The following is a 19,023-nucleotide window of genomic DNA, read 5'->3' on the forward strand; positions in this document are numbered from 1 at the left end:
GATAGTGGAAAAATTTTGTTGATGGGAGATTAAATCTGTAGTGTAATTGTTCATGGGATGCAAAGATATTATTTATGTACAAATCTCTAAATGATTTAATTCCATACGTTTTCCAAACAATAACAACTGTCTAAGTACGAGAGGGTGGAAAGAAGTGGTTATCATGTAGGTGCCACAGATAAAATATTCTCGAACATAAAATGCTTCCTATATTAGTTCCATATTCTGAATGAATGAAGGACAACTGGGTTGTTAGTATATTGACAATATCTTGTATTTACTGGTGTACAAATTAAGGAATATAAAGAAGTACTGCATGATTTAATTCATCTATTTGTGTCCATGTCCAGGTTTTTATTGCTTGTATGTTTGCCGCCCAGTAATAAAACTGAAAATTAGGTAGAACCATGCCGACATTTGATTTAGGTCATTGTAGGGTCACCTTTCAAATGTGTATGTGTGAATCTTTCAAATTACAAATAAATTAGGTTATGAATGAATCTAATTTCTTAAAAAAAGATTTGTTAATGTATATGGGGATGTTTGAAACAGGAACAGAAGCTTAGGGAAGATATTCATCTTGACAATGTTAATTCTTCCTGCTAAAGTAAGATGGAGGGTTAAGCATCTATGCATGTCTTGTTTAATTTTGTCCATGCAAACAGCACAATTTTGTTGAAAAAAAGCCTTATATTTACTTGTGAAGTTGACCCCTAGGTATTTAAACTGATCTGCAATGATAAAAGGGAAGGTGTGCAATCTAATGTTTTTTGCTAGAGAATTCACTGGAAACAGCACACTTTTGCTCAAATTAATTCTGAGCCCAGATATCACTGTCATCCACATTGGATGCATATTTATCAAAATTACTTAACAATTTAATAATTTACCCAAACCATCACATATCACCCTTCAGGATCTGATACTACAAATGAAATTGTTCTGTGAATTAAGATTCTCAAACTTCTAGTTTTCTTTGTACAGCGGCAGTGGAATATTTGGCCAGACCAGTCTATTTGCAGCCAAAACCGATTACTTTTTGATTAAACAAGTCTCCTGTAAAAATACTATCTTGGCATTTAGACCCGTTAGGTGACAGAATACCTTCTTCCTCTTTACTTCATGATTTAGACCTTTATCATTCCAGCTCATAAAGTTTACTGCTTGGTCATTGGTCTCGTCCGTTTCGAGAGATGGATGTCTGAGACGGAACTCTGTCAGCAGCTGTGTTACTTTTCCTTTTTTAAACAGGTATCCTGGAATTACTCAGCCCAAGGGGCTTCATTACAGCATATCCAAGTATGTATAAGCATGACTGGCAGCAAAAAGGCTCGGAAAGAAACGGAACAGACAGCTAAGTGAAACAACAAATCTCCCCGGACCTGACGCAGCAGCATCAGCCTCCATTTGAGAGCGAAACTGGGAGTGAAAATGCAAGTGAGTTGGGCCAGGAGACCTCATTGATTCCAGAAGGTTCACTGGAACTGAAAAAGGCCTTGCCTTCTGCACTACCAGCTACCCATCCCTAACCGGCGGCATCAACACCAACTTGGCTTGATGCGCAGAGATGACCGAAATGAACAGTCCGAGCTGAAGGGAATGATCGCCACAATAATTGCCGCAATAACTACCACATTCGGAAAGGACAAAAATGAGATAAAGCAGCAATATAAGGAAGATTACAAAGCATAAAAGGAAAAAATAATGAAAGGATGATGAAAGATATAAAGGACATAAACATGACAAATAAGAAGCTGTTTCAGGATATTAAAGACTTGGAGAAAAGTTTAAGTAATTGCTTTGAGGCAACTTTTAAAGCTATGCTTCAAAAAATAAGATAGAGGAAAATACGAGCAAGTCTGAAAATAAATGTAAAACTTTGATGCTCAGTTTGAAGACGTTAACCAGGCATTCACGACACATATTGAAATAGTCGAAAAATAGGCTTCTGCTGGTGACAGAAAAGCAATGGCTACTAAAACTGAATGCAAAGTGTTTGGAGACAGACTAGCTGCACTGAAAGATGGATACAGATGAAATAATATCAGAATTTAAGGTCTCCATGAAAACTGTGAAAGCCCAAACCCGGTGAAATTCATCGCTGAATTATTCTCTCAAATAATAATTCAACTCAGACTCTGGGATATCAGCACCTTTCGGCATACGTAGATCGAATGCCCCAAAACCTAGAAGCTGCATTGTATGCTTCAATGAATTACAATCAAAGATAAATCCGATGTCACTTCTCACACTGAAACAAGAGATATTTGAAAATAACTCTATTCACATTTTCCCTGATTTTTCACCTTCAACAGCTGCTAATCGTGCTGCATTTTACAGCATCAAACAGCGTTTACGCAAAGCCAAAATCAGATACAGCCTCATCTATCCTCCCAAATTGAACCCACCAAACAATGGGTCATATTCATAAGCAAAAATAATTGCTTAAAGACTCTTTTACAAAGGTATTAAGTAGGGAGCAGTGCAACTTTCCACAGATCAGATCTAAGAAAGACAGGTTGCTGAAGTAAATGAAGACTTTGAGAAGAACACTAAGCTGAACCTTTCAAAGTTTAATATAAGCGATTACATCCTACATAGTTGAGTGCCTTGAAAAGGTACATTTTGGTGCCCAAGATCATCTGGGTTTGTTAAAGCAAAGGGTGTGAAGATTTAAAAATCCACATTTATATAATAATAGCACTGTGGTGCAGTAGTAAGCCCTGCTGTCTCACAGGTTCAGAGATATTAATCCATTAATACCACAGCCCAAGTAATGCATGTACAGTATAGAGTGTATAGTACATTCTTCTTTTGTCTCCCTGATTTTTTTATATGACTCCAGGTTTTTAGGAAATGGATATACATGTATTAAGTTTTTCAGTTTTTGTGTGTTATAACAATGACAAAAAACACTTTCTCACTTAATGAATTCTAAAAATTACTTTTAAGCAATGAAAACCATACAAGGATGGAAATATTGCTATTTCTATAAATATATTTCCAATATACTTGGGCTTGATAATGGGCTTCCCAGGACCTTAATAACCAGAAATGTATAATGTAATGAAATGAGAAAAACAGATATATAATTGCTTTAAAAAGATCATGTTACATTCAGACTTAAAAATAAAAATAATAAATGCAAAGCATACAATTTGACATACTAAATAATACCAACTGTGACTGAAAATGGCATGCAAGAGAGGGTAGCTGGGTAAATGGATGGATGAATAGATATAAAAGGCATTTTTAGTTATGGCCAAAACTCCATAAAAAAGTTAAACTCTCTTTCTAGACAAGCTCCTTCTACATATATGTTTAATACATTTACTTCAATATACTCCTATTTACCACTTCTTACACTGCCACACTAATGGAAAAGGAGAACAGCAATTGTAATTACGGTGGTGATTCTATTTTAGGAAATAATTATTGTTTCTTAAATTTCTGAACCTTGATTTGAGGATTGGATTCTGCCCTTTTGGCAGCATAAATTCAAATGAGAATACATCCATCTCAAACTTGTGAACCCCTGCTTTCCCACAAAACAGAACTTAGTGTTTTGGAAAATAAATTGGAGCATCTGACAATTGCACATTTTATGGTATGAACATAAGGAAATATAATCCTTATATCAATACCAAATTATCCATGAATCCTCCAACTTACTTTAAACAAACATTACTATCACTTTTGAAATATATTTTTTCAATTATTTATTCAACATAACACAGAAGAAATAATGCTTTTTTGGAGTGGGTACACTCTGGATTTAAAGTAATTACAATTTGCACATCATAGGTACACCCAAGTCACAAGCTATCATGGATACAACAAACACAGGCAGCAATCAAACCTGCAAAAATGTGAATCTGTCACAGAGCATACAAGGGGTGAGAAAAAGCAAACAAAAATATCTTCTTGTGTAACCTTACCTCCACCTATGTGAAAGTTTTTGATCATATTTTCTTAACTCCATTTACACATTCAAATGTATAGTATTTATGGACTTTACAAAAATTACATTTAGTATACAAAAGATATTCATGTTAATTTTTTTAAATGTTATTAGCTGGAATGTTGCCTTCTGTATAGTTTTATTCTTTATTCAATCTTCTATCTACATACATATCTGTACTAAACAGTTAATATTACTATATTTGCATATCATCTAAATAAACATCTTATAAACAACACATCAGTCCAAGATTAAGCAGTAAATCCAAAGTTGTATTGCGTCTCTCCACTTGTACATTTACATGTACATGTATAGGCTTACATCCCAGAAAATTAAAATTAAAAGCAAATAAGAAGTAAGGCACTCACAAAACCAGTAGTATGTGTAGACAGATTGCCTCCCATTTAAATGCAACTACTTATACAAACATTGTTAAAATAAAAAAAATTAAACTAATAGCTTTCTGCTTTTCCTGCAAACATTAAATTTATCAGTCAATTTAATCTTGAAACCATTCCCCCATTGCGTGCCATCAGGAAATCGATCCTGTCACATCATGGTCTAAAAGTAAGCCTCCTTTAATAAAATAATATGCGGAATAAAAGCTGCAGACTTCACTGCTTCATCTGTCAAGAAATAAAAACTGACTGTCTGAAGCCTCCATGTTCTCCCTGTGTTTTAAGTGTTTTTTTCTTGAGACTCCACTGTCCTCACATACCCCCAAAAAAATTGGTTTAGACTGATTATAAAATCTAAATGGGCCTTGTGTGAGAAAATGTGGGTAGCCAAGTCTATCACACAACTGGCTTTTGTCACTTTAAAAACTTAAAAAATAATTGCCTTGCACCAGAAGCTGCTGGGATAGTTTCTGACTAGATGCAACTCTAAAATTGATTCAGTGGGTTTTATTAATGGAGGAATTGGTGAATTATTGCTGAAATCAGTATTTGTCCTACCACAAACATTACCACGTGGTAAATGCAGTAATCTTGATCACCAACCCGATCTATGCAGTAGGCGCCAAACTCTGTGGAGTGATAGAGGCAATATGGTACCCAATCTTGACGCAAATGGATTTCATTTATTACATCACTGCAAATGTTCAAAGGGAGCATAATGAAAGTTGTCTATGGTGTTTGTTTTTTGGTAACTTTTGTATGTCATTCCTGTTCTTATTCCAGTTTATTAGGCTGACTTGGCTATATTCTGAAAAACAGTTTCTTACAATCCACACCTCTGGTTTCTCATTGAGACCCCCACGTCAGCAAGCAGATTCTGAAGAGGCAAATAAACACAGCATGAAAGTGTCACTTTATTATAAAGTTTGCGGCATAATGCTGCTTTCTGCACAAACTTACCTATACAGTTGTCAAAATAAAACATTACTAACAAACAAGGAGGCAATAGTATCTTTTACTTTCAGAGCCTATGTATATTTTCTATCTCTTTATATATTGCAGACCACACATATATACATTATCTTTTTAGTACAAACACTTAACATCTGACTATTTTTAAAGTATTTAGCATTTACATTTAAGTTTTGTTCCAAGCTCTTACTGACCTTAGCAGTGCCTATAAACATTCCAGAAATCCAACGGTAAAAGAAGAATAAGAACTCAAGTTACTTGGATGCTACGCAAATTAAACCTTGCATCTTTAGAGTTATGAGCAGGCAGTTAAAAAAAAAAGGGGGAATAGTGGCAAACCAGGTTCCATTTATTCTGGCATCAGTGCCTTTCTTGAAAATGTCTTATTCTATAAACCCAGAGCAACTGCCCTTTCTCTAAGTTTTAAAAATATATTTCACCTGCTTTGACAAACTTCCATTCAAAGATAGTGGAAGAAAAAAAAAAAAAGTGTAATAAAAGCTCCAACATTCTATCATCAATCCTATTTATCAACATCCCGATTTTGTGCCAGATATTTCCACAGGTACTGATGCAAAGCATGCTGTAACCCTCCCAGTAGAAGCCTTCTGGTGCACCTTTGGAGGTGTTACTTTCAGAAGTGGTCCTTCTTGAACTCCCTGCAGAAAGGACGGACTGGTCACTCGGATTCAAACTTGTCAAGTGGCAAGAAATGTGTGTGTGTGGCTTAACCTTTGATGACAAGCGGTCAACATGACTTGTCTTAACACCTAAACTCAGTGAACATTTGGGAGAGGTCAGGCATATCTTTCTCCCGGTTACTACACAGGCCAGTTAGAACTTTTCCAGTGTTAGGATGGTGTTTGGATGGGTTAGTTGCTTTAGGCTGCCTATGTTCTTTGTTTTATGGGTTGTATATGCATGATAGTTGCCATTTCATCTGCTCACATTACTTATATGGAACAAGTTTGAAATTCTATTATTTGCTTCTATTATCGACCAGTAATACTGAGAACAAGTACATCAAAGGGTCAGTTCAGGCTGGATGGATTGAAGACAAAACCAGAGAGGTGAGATTGCATTGCTTTAGACATGTGCAGAGGAGAGATGCTGGATATATTGGGAGAAGGATGCTATGGATGGAGCTGCCAGGCAAGAGGAAAAGAGAAGGGCCTAAGAGGAGGTTTGTGGAAGTGGCGAGAAGACATGCAGGTGATGGGTGTGACAAAGCAAGATGCAGAGGACAAGAATATATGGAAAAAAACGATCCGCTGTGGCAACCCCTAATGGGAGCAGCGAAAAAAAAAACAAGAAAAAAACAAAATTGATAATAGAGGTATTACAAAGGTTCTTTGAAAGTATCTGGATTAGGGATGTCACAAGAACTTATATTTCAGGACTAATTCAGTACCAAAGTTCAAAAACAGTAACAGTTCCAGCTTTTTTACAGTGTTGATAGTACTAAGAAAGTCTGTTCTGCACTAATGCATGACTCCAAAAGGCAAAAGTATTTGTATATTGTATTACATAAATACTCTTCAATAATGGAGGTACTTTAACAAAAAGCCATCAGTGGGATTTCTGTTTTTGCTGTGATATCGACAGGTATCAGGTGTCATAAAATTTCACTGTTTTCGAATACAAAAATACTGGTATTGCGACACCCCTAATATGGACATCTGAATAGTTTTCAGAAGCATAAATGCACTAAATATTTGACGTAGGTTTGAAAACTACCACTGTGCAAGCAGAAGGCAAGAAATTGAACAGGTGCTTCTAAAAGGGACATTCTCCAGGAGAAATCTGTTTCCGTGTTGAACCAGACCCACAGCCAATCAAGCTTGCTTCAGTCGCCTGCCCCATAAAGTAATATGTTTATGTTTAAAATCTTTGTGTAAGACTTCAATTATTTTTCATTGCTAGCACAATAGGGCCATATTCTCAATATGTTTTCTACTAAAGCCAGCATCACTCTACACGACTCTTCCAGCAACTTCCGGTTGTAGCCTTTACTTACATAATCTTAGCGAGTCGTGGTGCGAGCCTGTCACCACAAGTTGTATAGTTTGATATCCTCAGGAAGTCAGTTAAAATGTTCTGCAAAAAGCCACAAAAAAAATCAAACAGGTCTGATTTAGTTTTTAGTCTGGGACTGGGCAAAAGTGTGTGCATGACCGGACAACCAAGGACCACTTTGCAGGAAGTACAATGGAGTTACAAAGAAAAGAAAAAAAAGAAAATGGGTGTTTTAAGCGACAAAAACAGAAAAGAGGATATTCTATCTATTGTCTCATGTTTGTTGAGCCATAACAGAACGTAAAAAAAGATGGTCCAACACCATGGCTTAACTCCCCATACCAGGAAAATACTTGTACTGCCAATGATGCTGTTAGGCAGCACATTAATTGGTTCTTGAAATGTGGTGAACTTCAGATACTTTGAAAAGATGAAAGTCTGCCAGAGAGTCATGAGCAAGTCACATAAGGATATCCCAGCAGTCACTGAATTTGACATGCTCTCCAACTCGAACGTTGGTAGGGAAAACATAGTTTTTTTCTGCATTTAAGTTCTAATTGATGAAACTGTAGTGTAATTACAATCATTCACAAATTAAATGAATCCATCTTTCTCATATTTAGAAGTAATTCCCTGTGACATCATTTTTGTCAAATAGGCAGTGTCCTGTCCAGGGGGTGTTCCTACCTGGCACTCAATGATTGGTGTCATATGCTCCAGCTTTCCTGCGACCCTCTCCTGGAAAAGTGGCTTAAGACTGATGTAAATGAGCATCAGGCAAACGTGTACAGTAATTTCTGTAATTTACATTTTTGAAATGTATAAAGTAAATGATGTAAGACAGTACAAGACCAGGAGATACTAAAAGACTTGACAAGTTGCTCAGTAAGAGGTGGTTTGTTCCAGGCACTAGCTTCATTCACTCTCATCAAAAATGCCTCACAAGTTGAGCAACCTGTGGAAAAACCTTCTGCATAAATTCCTACCGCTAGTTCGGGAAATTAACACATGCCTTTGTTTGTGTTATAATGAGCACAGGGTGCACACCTTCCTTAACATTAAATAAATAATGAGCAATAAGTCACCTAGAGCCTTCAGCAAACAAGCACACTCAAACATTCAGCAACTATGCCCTAAAATAATTACCTACAACTTTAAGAAACCCAAGAATATCAGAAGAAATAAAGCATGAATATATAACCCAAAGCAAAGGTAAAACTCTGACCACTTTAAAAATAAATAAATAAATAAATAATTAAAAAAAAAAAAATCAGGTTAGCTTTGATTATGATTTTTCAAATCCTGGACAGTGATGTTCCTAATTCAATGTTGCAGAATTTGATGTAAAAGCAACACCTTCTAACAGCCTTTTAATAATCTTAACTTAACCCAAAGCCTACATTGTACCTGTTAACTCAACAAGTCAATTTCCAGCATGGGCAGGTTTTAATATATATGATAGACACAATTTTCATATATGAATACAGGGTCATTTTCCTGGATGTCTCCTCTTTAGGGCCTAAAAATGCATCCACACGGAATTTCGAAATAGCCTAAAATTTCTGGAAATTGATGATGCTTTCACGTTGACATTTTCTTTCTGTGGTCAACATGCATTCCGTATGCATCTTCATTGCTACTGACCCTCCTCACAAGTCACTATTGCTGTGATTATGGCATACATGCGCCCACTGGTCCAACACGGCACTAGAGCTGCTGTACTATTTAATCTGTTTACTGCATCGGCTTCATCAAATTTTACATTGCTAGTAGGGCAACTAGAACTGTTTAGAACTTGCACATAATATAACTTAGTACTGCACAGTATTTAGTAGATGATGATAGGAAAAATAGAGGAATTTGCATGAATGGCTATCTGGTTCAGTAGATGCCTATAAGGATGGGGCATAGCTGCATTATAATTAAACACCAAATCATAAGAACAAAAGATACGCAAATGAAAATTTATGTATACGGGCAAGTTTAAAATATGTGTTGGTACATATTGTCAGATATGTTGCGAGACTAGGTAAAAGAGAGCATGATCTAATTGAGGCCGATGGCATTTTTGTATTTCATAATAGTTACATATCAATCGATGAAATGGGTTTACTTATGGAGGATATGGTTAATTTATTTCATTAGGTTTCAAAGAGCTTCATTAAACTTGCCCGTTTTTGCAAGCAATGAGATTGCACCATATAAGTTATGATGAATATTCATGTTATTCTCAGATTTTGAATAATTTTGCTTTGTTTGAATTAAAAAAATATTTTTTATTTAATTTTTTGTCCATTATGAAAGAGAAACGACAAGCATACGTGTATTTTAAAAGCTTACCGTTAAGTTAAATGTGATAGAAGTTTTGCTGAGAAAACGTAATAGACAATTTACTTTTTGCCATTTGTTAAATCTGAATAAGCTCAACCGTTATCCCTGTTCTTTTCTTTAAAAGCCATAGTATGGTCACCCTGATATAAATAGCATACTAGATTAATAAGTGCCGTACGGCTCTCTTCCATTCATCCACGTAATTAAATGAGTTTAATCTGGTCAGAGCCTATCCTATACATCCGTGTTCTTAAAGCAGGTAACAGTGCAGTTTCTAATGAACAGCATTCTTTACACGTTCAAACAGCTAGCGCTCTGACAAGTCAAGTGACAAGGACAAGATCAAAAAGTAAATCGGTGGTGGGAGCTGAACTTGCGCTCCATTGCCCAGCTACGTAAAACTAGGCCACGCAGCCTAGTGATCACTACACTGTCACGCAAACTTCTCGAAAAACGCGAACAACACGAGCAACAACTACTTCATTAATGCCTTATGTATCTTGCATTTCTGCGGTGTACACTTGCAGGTGCTACCGTAGCGTCAAAGCTATCTACTGCCGCCTCGCAGCTTACAATGTTCTATTCAATTACACTGACTCGGGGCAAGCCTGGCGACATGAATGAAGTCGATAACAGCGTTGTCCACAGCGGAGGACGTGTATGACTACATTATTTATGTTCAGGTTACGGTCAGCTGATCGATCGCATGCCTCCAGCCCCTGCTTCTCTTGCACACTGACCGCCTGAGCCCAACACCTGCGACTATGCCGCGCTTCTTCGCACGCTCAGTCCGTCAGCCCTGCCAGGTCCAGAAGGCACTTACTGTTTCTGGAAGAGTTCCTCAGCCGCCGGTGGTCCTTGCTGTTGCTGGAATGTCTTGAGGGACTCGAAGGCCTTCATCAGCTTTTCCATGGTAGCCATTTTTACCAGGACAATATTTACAAAATTTACGAGTCAACAGCAACAGCTGCACTGGCAGCGGAGGAGGAGAAATTGGAAAAAAGCAAAAAAAAAAATAGGAAGCGATCTGAAACACGTGATTTAAACAAATCCAAAACAACCCTTGGCGACGTAGACGCCGCGCTCCTTCCTCGTACTAGCGATAACTTATTTACAATTCGATATTCTTCTAAATGAATGGGAAGCAAATGTTGATACAGTCTATTTTGAAAGCCATCTTTGATGCATCCCATAAGCCTCCCTCCCACCAAGCAAGGAAGTAAACGCGGTGACAGCGGCACAGATGGACAGGGAAGTGAATCGCGGGGGCGGCCTTGGTCGCAACCAATCGAATTGTGCTAAGGGCGGGGTTAACAGGCGGCAGTCCACAAGATTATATGCGTAAATGATACTCTGCAGTTGAGTGACGTTTGCCATAAGCAATTGCATTAGAAAAGAGGCGGAGTTATCCGCCACAGGAATGCATAAGAACCTTGTAGGAGTTGGCGTCACTCTATGACGCGGCTTCCAAGTTCAGTCTTGGGATCCCACTGTGACTGCGGGTTTTTATTCCAACCAGTTTCACAAATAAATGTTTCGGTCTTAACTTCTAATTGTTCTGTTTAATTAGCCTTTTTCTTCTGTTATTCTGCATATATTATTATTATTATTATTATTATTATTATTATTATTATTATTATTATTATAATAATAATAATATCTTATGTTCGAATATATCTACATGTAAACGAAATTCAGAAATTAACAATTTTGCCATATCTTTTAAGTGTTAACTTTCCTTTACTATTTTGTTTTTAGTTCACCCTTCACCTGTGGCGTTTACTCCTTTAATTGTATCCAAATACTGACGATTACTGATGAGCAGTAGCAGTGCAAATGACACTGAATGTTAAAGAGATAAGTTATGTCAGTATCAAATCCACTGAATGCAGAATAAGAAAAGCAAAACAGGCCAGCTAAACACTAAGACTAAAGAGACATAAGAACAGCAGCTGATTTGTGAAACTGCTTGGAATGAAAGCCTGTAGCCTGTGGTCTGCTCTGTGTGGTTTTGTAAACTGAATGATAAAAATTTTGATTTAAAGCATCAGGTCAGTTGGAGGAACTATATTTTCAATTTGGAAGATACGGACAGAGGTGAACAAGTTTTCAGAAGCGCTAACAATTTTATGAGGCAGACACAAATAATGCAGATGCAATGAGACACAAAATAAAATAATTGTCACAGCTCAACACATCCACTGAAGAAAATGTGTTATAGAGATGATGCATGCCTTGGATAGCTGGGATTTATATTCTATCGATGCCAGTATCACAACCTGGGAATAATCCACTAAGAAACCACTATGACTTTTCCTGACCCTTCCAAAAAACGAAATGTGACATGGATACAGCAAAGATGTGTACTGCACCTTATTATTCTACAATTGTATTTTTCTTCGTGTCAGCTCACAATGTATTTGAATGCTCTTTTTTAAGATGTCCACCATGTTTCAAGTTTGAATAAGGAATTTTTACTTTACACAGGTCTGCAAAATTAATCTCATAAAAAAGGTGTTTTAATTATGAATAGTTATTTTTTTGCATTCATTAACATAATTAAAATACTGTATAGTTAAAATGTTTCCATTATGTCGCATATAAGTACAAAACTGAAAAGAAATTTAATTAAAATGTAGCAAATTACATAATTTATTCATGTGTGCAATATTGTTCTAAATCAATATATAAAATGAAAATCTAGAATTTTAAACATGTATATAAAAAAACAACAATACACATTAATTGACTTACATACAAAATGTTTAGCTTTTGTCATTTCTTACTTTTTTGTAAAATAAAACTTTGTTTGGTGGGTCATCATTTGTATGTTTTTCCTGGTGCGTCCCCATGATTCCTCCAGCCATAGTCTGCCGTCAGACTGATATCCCAGTGTCCCAGGTACCTTCTTTCCATGTCCTTGATATCCTGATGGAATCTTTCACCCTGCTATTCACTCACTGCTGCAAACATTTCAGGGAAAAATTTCACATGCAAATCCAAAAAGTGAATTTTGAGATTCAGGTGGTAGCCCAAATCCTTAACTAATACATTTTTCACAATTTCTTTACAAATTGCACCTTTATTGTTACCAAAGAACTTAGAAGTTACTTCTTTGAATGATACCCAACCCTCTTGTACCAGGTTGCTCATCATACAATCAAATTCTCCATCATTTATTTATTTATCGGTTGGTTGGATGTATTATCTATCATCTCATATCTGTTATTCTTGTTTTTTATGTGTCTGCTGTTATATGCATTTGAATTTTCCAGTGGGATTAATAAAGTTTATCTAACCTAATCTAATCTAATCTAATTAGTAATCATTTTTCTACTATCAGGTCACAAAAAATGCTGTCTTTAAATTTAGCCTCAGACAAACCCAGAAACTTCATGCACAAACACATCAGACAGGCTACATCATTTTATAGGGCTTTGACTAACTGCTGCATTAAACCAAGCTTAACATGAAAGGGTTGCAGCAGCGCTTTATCTGGAACCTCAAAGCTAGGTCTGATGATGTTTTTTGGCACTGAGCTGTAGCTTTTTTTTCTAGCTGGCCATTCCTTCTGAAGCCAATGTCAGTTCTTGACCCTGCTGTCCCACTCAAAGAGGAAACATGGGGATTTCTTATGTCCTTACTGCTGACATAGGAAAACACACAGAACATTCAGGTCACCCATATAAACTGTGGTAGAAATTAAATTGAAAATATGTTAAAGAAAGAACTTTGTCTTCTCTAAAATCTCCTTGAGTCAGAGGAAGCTGGCAGCCAGGAGGAAGCTTTTCCATTGAGTCTTTAATAACTCTTCAGCAAATTCTGAAGAGGGAGCATTCATCACAGTAGTCTGTTACAGAATGATCAAATAACATAAGGACAAAGGTCCAGTTTATAAACAGTTGAATTTACATAACAGTGCTGATTAATGCATTTGCTCTGATTTGTTCGTTGGCTTATACCTAAATGAGTTATCCAAATAAAAGTCTATTCCACTACACTCTTGTTCTTCTTATATCTCCTTGGTTCAGCTATTATCCTTGAAATCTCTGTGTATGTGACAACAGTCTAGTCATATTGTTTGCAGGACATCTGCTAATCTCTTAATCATCTCCTAGTACATTTTGTGTATTACATCAACCATTCTCTTAGTACGTTCTTGTCATTTATTTACTTAACCATTTCAGTAGTTCTCTTCATTACATTTCTAAAACAAGTGCTTATATATTTCAATGTGCACTGCAAACCCAAAATACTTAACTACAGTTACCATTAAATTATTCTTTCACAGAACCAGCACTGCTTATTATAGTTAATTCTCTCAAGAAGGTTTTCAATGTTCTCGTAGGTTTCTTTCAAATGCATAGTATGGGCAACAGGTATTGATGTGCTTTTATTACTGTTATGAAGAAGTGCTCATTTGAGGCTTCTTTTAGGCTGTTAATAGTCTCAATTCTTCAGCATTGTAATCTCTGCCAAGTTTCTGCACTGGGTCACTTCTGTTAGTGCAGTAAATAAAGGATCCATCTTTCTTGAAATATCCTGCAAAATCTTCTGTGTTTTGGTACCAAGATAAATCTTTGAGAAGGCCTGGACCTCTTTCTAAGTACAATACAATACAATACAGTTTATTTTTGTATAGCCCAAAATCACACAGGAAGTGCCGCAATGGGCTTTAACAGGCCCTGCCTCTTGACAGCCCCCAGCCTTGACTCTCTGAGAAGACAAGGAAAAACTCCCAAAAAACCTTGTAGGAAAATGGAAGAAACCTTGGGAAAGGCAGTTCAAAGAGAGACCCCTTTCCAGGTAGGTTGGGCATGCAGTGGGATTCAAAAGAAGGGGGTCAATACAATATAATACACAGAACAGAACAATTCCTTAATACAGCATAATAATAAAATTTTAGAAGTACGGTTTAACAGTAGATGATATGACATAATTAGGTTTGGATATTTTTAGAGTCCTGGAGACCTCATCCATCTAGCTGCCTCCCCATTTGGCCATTCCACGTCTGAAACGTTGCTCGGCTAGCCAATCCGATGAAAGGACCCCTCTTTCCCATGATTCCTGTGATCCTCCATCAGGGATGACTTTACCATAGGCAGGCAAACAACTTGGCAGGTGGGCCGTGGCACCAATGCCACATTTGGGTACCGAGAAAGAAACAGAATAGGTGAGGGTTAGTATTCAAATATAATTATCATGTTACTTATGTTTTAGTGCTAATGACTAACAACAGAGATGCAGTATGTACAGTTAATCAGCAGCTCTAGTCAGGATATGCTAAACTGAAGTAGTGAGTCTTCAGCCGGGATTTAAAGGCTGAGACCGAGGGGACATCTCTTATGGAAGCAGGAAGACCATTCCACAGTTTAGGGGCCCTGTAACTAAAAGCTCGACCTCCCACTGTTATTTTATTAATCCTTGGAATCCTAAGCAGACCGGCATCTTGAGATCTTAATGTGCTCAGGTTTGTAAGTCATGATAAGTTCAGACAAGTAAGCGGACCTTGGCCATTTAATGCTTTATATGTTAAAAGGAGGATTTTGAAATCTGCCCTAAACTTAACTGGGAGCCAGTGTAAGATTTAAGAACTGGGTTATGTGTTCATATTTTCTTGTTCTTGTAATAATTCTTGCAGCGCATTTTGGATTAACTGGAGGCTGTATAGAGAACAGTTTGAACAGCCAGTGAACACCGCATTGCAGTAGTCAATCCTACTAGAGATAAATGCATGAATTAATTTCTCACAATCCTGTTTATTTAGAAAGCGCCTTAATTTCCTAACATTTTTAAGATGGAAAAACATGTTTTGGACAACTTTGTAATATGTGCTTTAAATGACATGCTAGAGTCAAAGATAACTCCTAGATTGCGGGCTGATTCAGTAAAATTAATTGGGATTCCAACTGAGTTAAATGATGACAAAATATTGCTGTGATCAGCGTCATTCCCTCCAACAATTAACATCTCTGTTTTATCTGTATTTAAAGACAAGTAGTTCTCATTCATCCATTCCTTTAATTCACTAACACAACTAATTAAAGACAACATCGGAGAAACTTCATTTGATTTAAATGAAAGGTATAACTGGGTGTCATCTGCATACGAGTGAAAATTAACATTATGTTTCCTAATGAGAGATCCCAGTGGAAGCATGTAAAGTGAAAACAGTAAAGGTCCCAGTACTGAGCCCTGCGGGACACCATATTGAACTTCTGTGTATAATGATGGAGTACTGTCAGCACATTTCTGTACATATTGGAATCGATTTGATAAATAAGAACTGAACCAAGCGAGCACGGGCCTTGTAAGCCCAACATCGTTTTCTAGCCTGTGCAGTAAAATAGAATGGTCAATGGTGTCAAATGCTGCACTTAAGTCCAACAACATAATTACAGTGGAGTTTCCTTCATCAGAGGATATCAGAATGTCATTTACAACCCGTGTTAGTGCGTTTCTGTACTATGACCAGTGCGAAAGCCAGACTGGAATTTCTCAAATAAATTGTAATGCGTAAGGTGTGACTGAAGCTGACTGGCGACTACTTTTCTAGTATTTTAGAGAGAAATGGTAAATTTGAAATAGGCCTATAGTTATTTAGTATGTGTGGGTCTAGGTCTGACTTTTTAAGTAAAGGTTTAATGACTGACACTTTTAGTGCATCAGGTATGTGCCATGCAGTAATGAACTATTGATAATGGTTAGAATAGGCTGCAAGAACATCCATTGCATTTTTACTAGTTTTGTTGGCACTGGATCTAGGGAACAAGTAGTGGGCTTCATTTTAGTAATTAAAGTTAAGACTTCCTGCTCAGTTACAGGATTAAAATTACTAAAGTGCTGAATGCAATGTGCAGGGTCTGCTAAGCTAGTATTTGGTTTGTACTGTGATGCTGAGATCTGGGATCTTATATTTTTAATTTTCTCATTGAAGAAGTTCATAAAGTCTGTACTGCTAATATCTGTTGGTATTTTGCACTGTTGATCTGAATTCCCATTTGTTAATTTAGCCACTGCTCTAAAAGTACCCTAGGATTTTTATTATTGCTATCTATTAATGTAGAATAGTATTCTGAGCGAGCTTTAAAGAGGGCTTTTTTATATTTATTAACACTCTCTGTCCATGCAATTTGAAAGACATGTAGCTTTGTTGTTCTCCATCTGCTCCAGTTTTCGACACTCTAATTTAAGAGCTCAGTATTTTCATTAAACCAGGGAGAGTTTCTATGTGCTTTGATTACTTTTGTTTTTAGGGGAGCCACTGTGTCCAGAGCATCTCTCAAGGTCACATTATAATGTGATGTTAGCTGATCTAAATTGTTTTCCACGTTTACATTTGATGTTAACTGATCTAAATGGTTTTCCACAATTACACTCGACTTACTCAAGGTATCTATAAATTTTGAAGCAGAATTACAATCTAGATGTCGCACTGTCTTTGTTTTAATCTGTGAGTGCGTTGGCATGGGCAGAACTAAATCAAATGTAATTAAGAAGTGATCGGAAATAACTACATTTAATGGAGTAATATTTAAATTTTGAATTTCAACTTTGTAAGTTATAATTAAATCTAATGTGTGGTTATGATTATGAGTTGGACCTTTGACAATCTGACAAAATCCTACTGAATTTAACAAATAAGTAAAACATTTGCTAAAAGTGTCAGTTTCCACATCAATGTGTACATTAAAATCTACCATCAGAACTACGTGATCATAATTTATAGCCAAATCAGACAGAAGGTTGCTAAATTCAGTCATGAACAATGAATATGGCCCTGGTGGTCTGTAGACTAGCACTATAATTGTGTTGGAATCTGTTTTAATATTTAAAATGAATGCCTCAAAGGATGTAAAGTTGCCTAAATTTTTAGGAGTGATTTGCATTTTGTTACAATGAATTATTCCAAGGCCTCCTCCTCGACCAGAATCTCTAGACTTATGAAGGAACGAGTATCCATCTGGTGACGCCTCAGCTAGGGAACAGTGTCATATTTACTAAGCCAGGTTTCAGTAAGAAGACACAGATCAGATTTTGTACTTAATATAATATTATTTACCAAAACAGCTTTAGTGCCAAGAGAGCGAATGTTCAATAAACAACATTTAAAACTGCATGGTTTTTTCTGAACTGGTGATATATTTTTTGTTATAATTTGAAGTAAATTTCTATTACAGATGCCCCTGGTGGAGTGTCTGGTTTTATCCCTTGGTCTAATTATACACCTTATTTTTGGTTATCAATTAATTTAAGGTTTGTATTAAGACTAAATTTACTGGATGACCCACAACAGGGATTATGGGTAATAGCTTCAGGAAAATAACAGGTGGGATAAACAACAGCCTGTGATTTAAGATCACATGACTGCGGCCTGGATGGTGCTCTAATCAGTCAACCAGGCAGTTTTGCTGCCATATTTTGGGATAATACATAAGATCCCCTCCAGTTAGGATGAAGACCACCTCTTCTGAAAAATCCAGGCCTTTCCCAAAAATCATCCCAATTGTTCACAAATGCTATGCTTTTATGTGCACACCAGGCACGTAAGTCATTACGTTCATCCTGAGTGAATGACTACAGTTAATTGCTTGAATAAATCAGTACAAATTCTACATCGTCACCTGAGGTTCCTTCTCCCTGTGAGTATGTTTCTACAGAGTTAAGAGTATCAGGTGGGATAGGAATTGGTACATCATCGACAGGTAAGAAAAAATACAGTTTATGAAAAAATATTACATGATGGAGAAACATGGTTTTCAGTTTTGAACTCAGCACTCAAAATATATAAAAATCACATTAAATACTCAAAATATTATTTTCAACATATAACTGAATTATTATTGCATAGCGTTTGAAATTGAAAAATCTACATTCTGTGTGGTGTGCTGATTTTATGCTACTGAGTTGGACACTATAGATGAGTAATCAGTTCCACCTGACTCACAAACTCCTTCCTGTTTCGACTCAAAGACTTGTCACCAGGTAGATTTGCATGGTCACTTTCAGAAAGGTTCAAGAATGCAGTTACTGAAAATTACTGATTAAACAAGTAATGGAAAAAATCCAATTAAAAATCTCAAAAGATACCCTACGAATAGTCAAACCGTTTATCACAAGGTGGATAATCGCATGATACCGCCTGCTGAGAACGGGCCACATCTCCATTCATCAAATATTTGACAATTTGTAAGTGCATATAGCAAATTATTTCAAAACTGTTTCAGCAGGTTAGGATGCAATCATCCACTAATTTCTGCAATCAAAAATGGATTTTCTGAAGAGTTCATATACAAAACGGCACAGGTACTCAACTCTTACTTCTCTAGAACTGCCATGTCATCA

General features: G+C 36.5%; 1 protein-coding gene across 4 annotated transcripts in view; it reads right to left on the minus strand.

Annotated features, from left to right (window-relative positions):
- The window catches only part of htt (huntingtin), a 240,301-nt gene extending 229,408 nt beyond the window's left edge, over positions 1–10,893 (minus strand). For all 4 annotated transcript variants that reach the window (XM_039751643.1, XM_039751641.1, XM_039751642.1 and 1 more), the window contains exon 1: positions 10,502–10,893. In XM_039751643.1, coding sequence (XP_039607577.1) covers positions 10,502–10,599 — 98 coding nt within the window. In that variant the 5' untranslated portion in view covers positions 10,600–10,893. The remainder of the gene's footprint in view (positions 1–10,501) is intronic.
- Positions 10,894–19,023: the final 8,130 nt, after the last annotated feature.

The sequence above is a fragment of the Polypterus senegalus genome, chromosome 4, assembly GCF_016835505.1.
Source record: "Polypterus senegalus isolate Bchr_013 chromosome 4, ASM1683550v1, whole genome shotgun sequence".
Lineage (NCBI taxonomy): Eukaryota > Metazoa > Chordata > Cladistia > Polypteriformes > Polypteridae > Polypterus > Polypterus senegalus.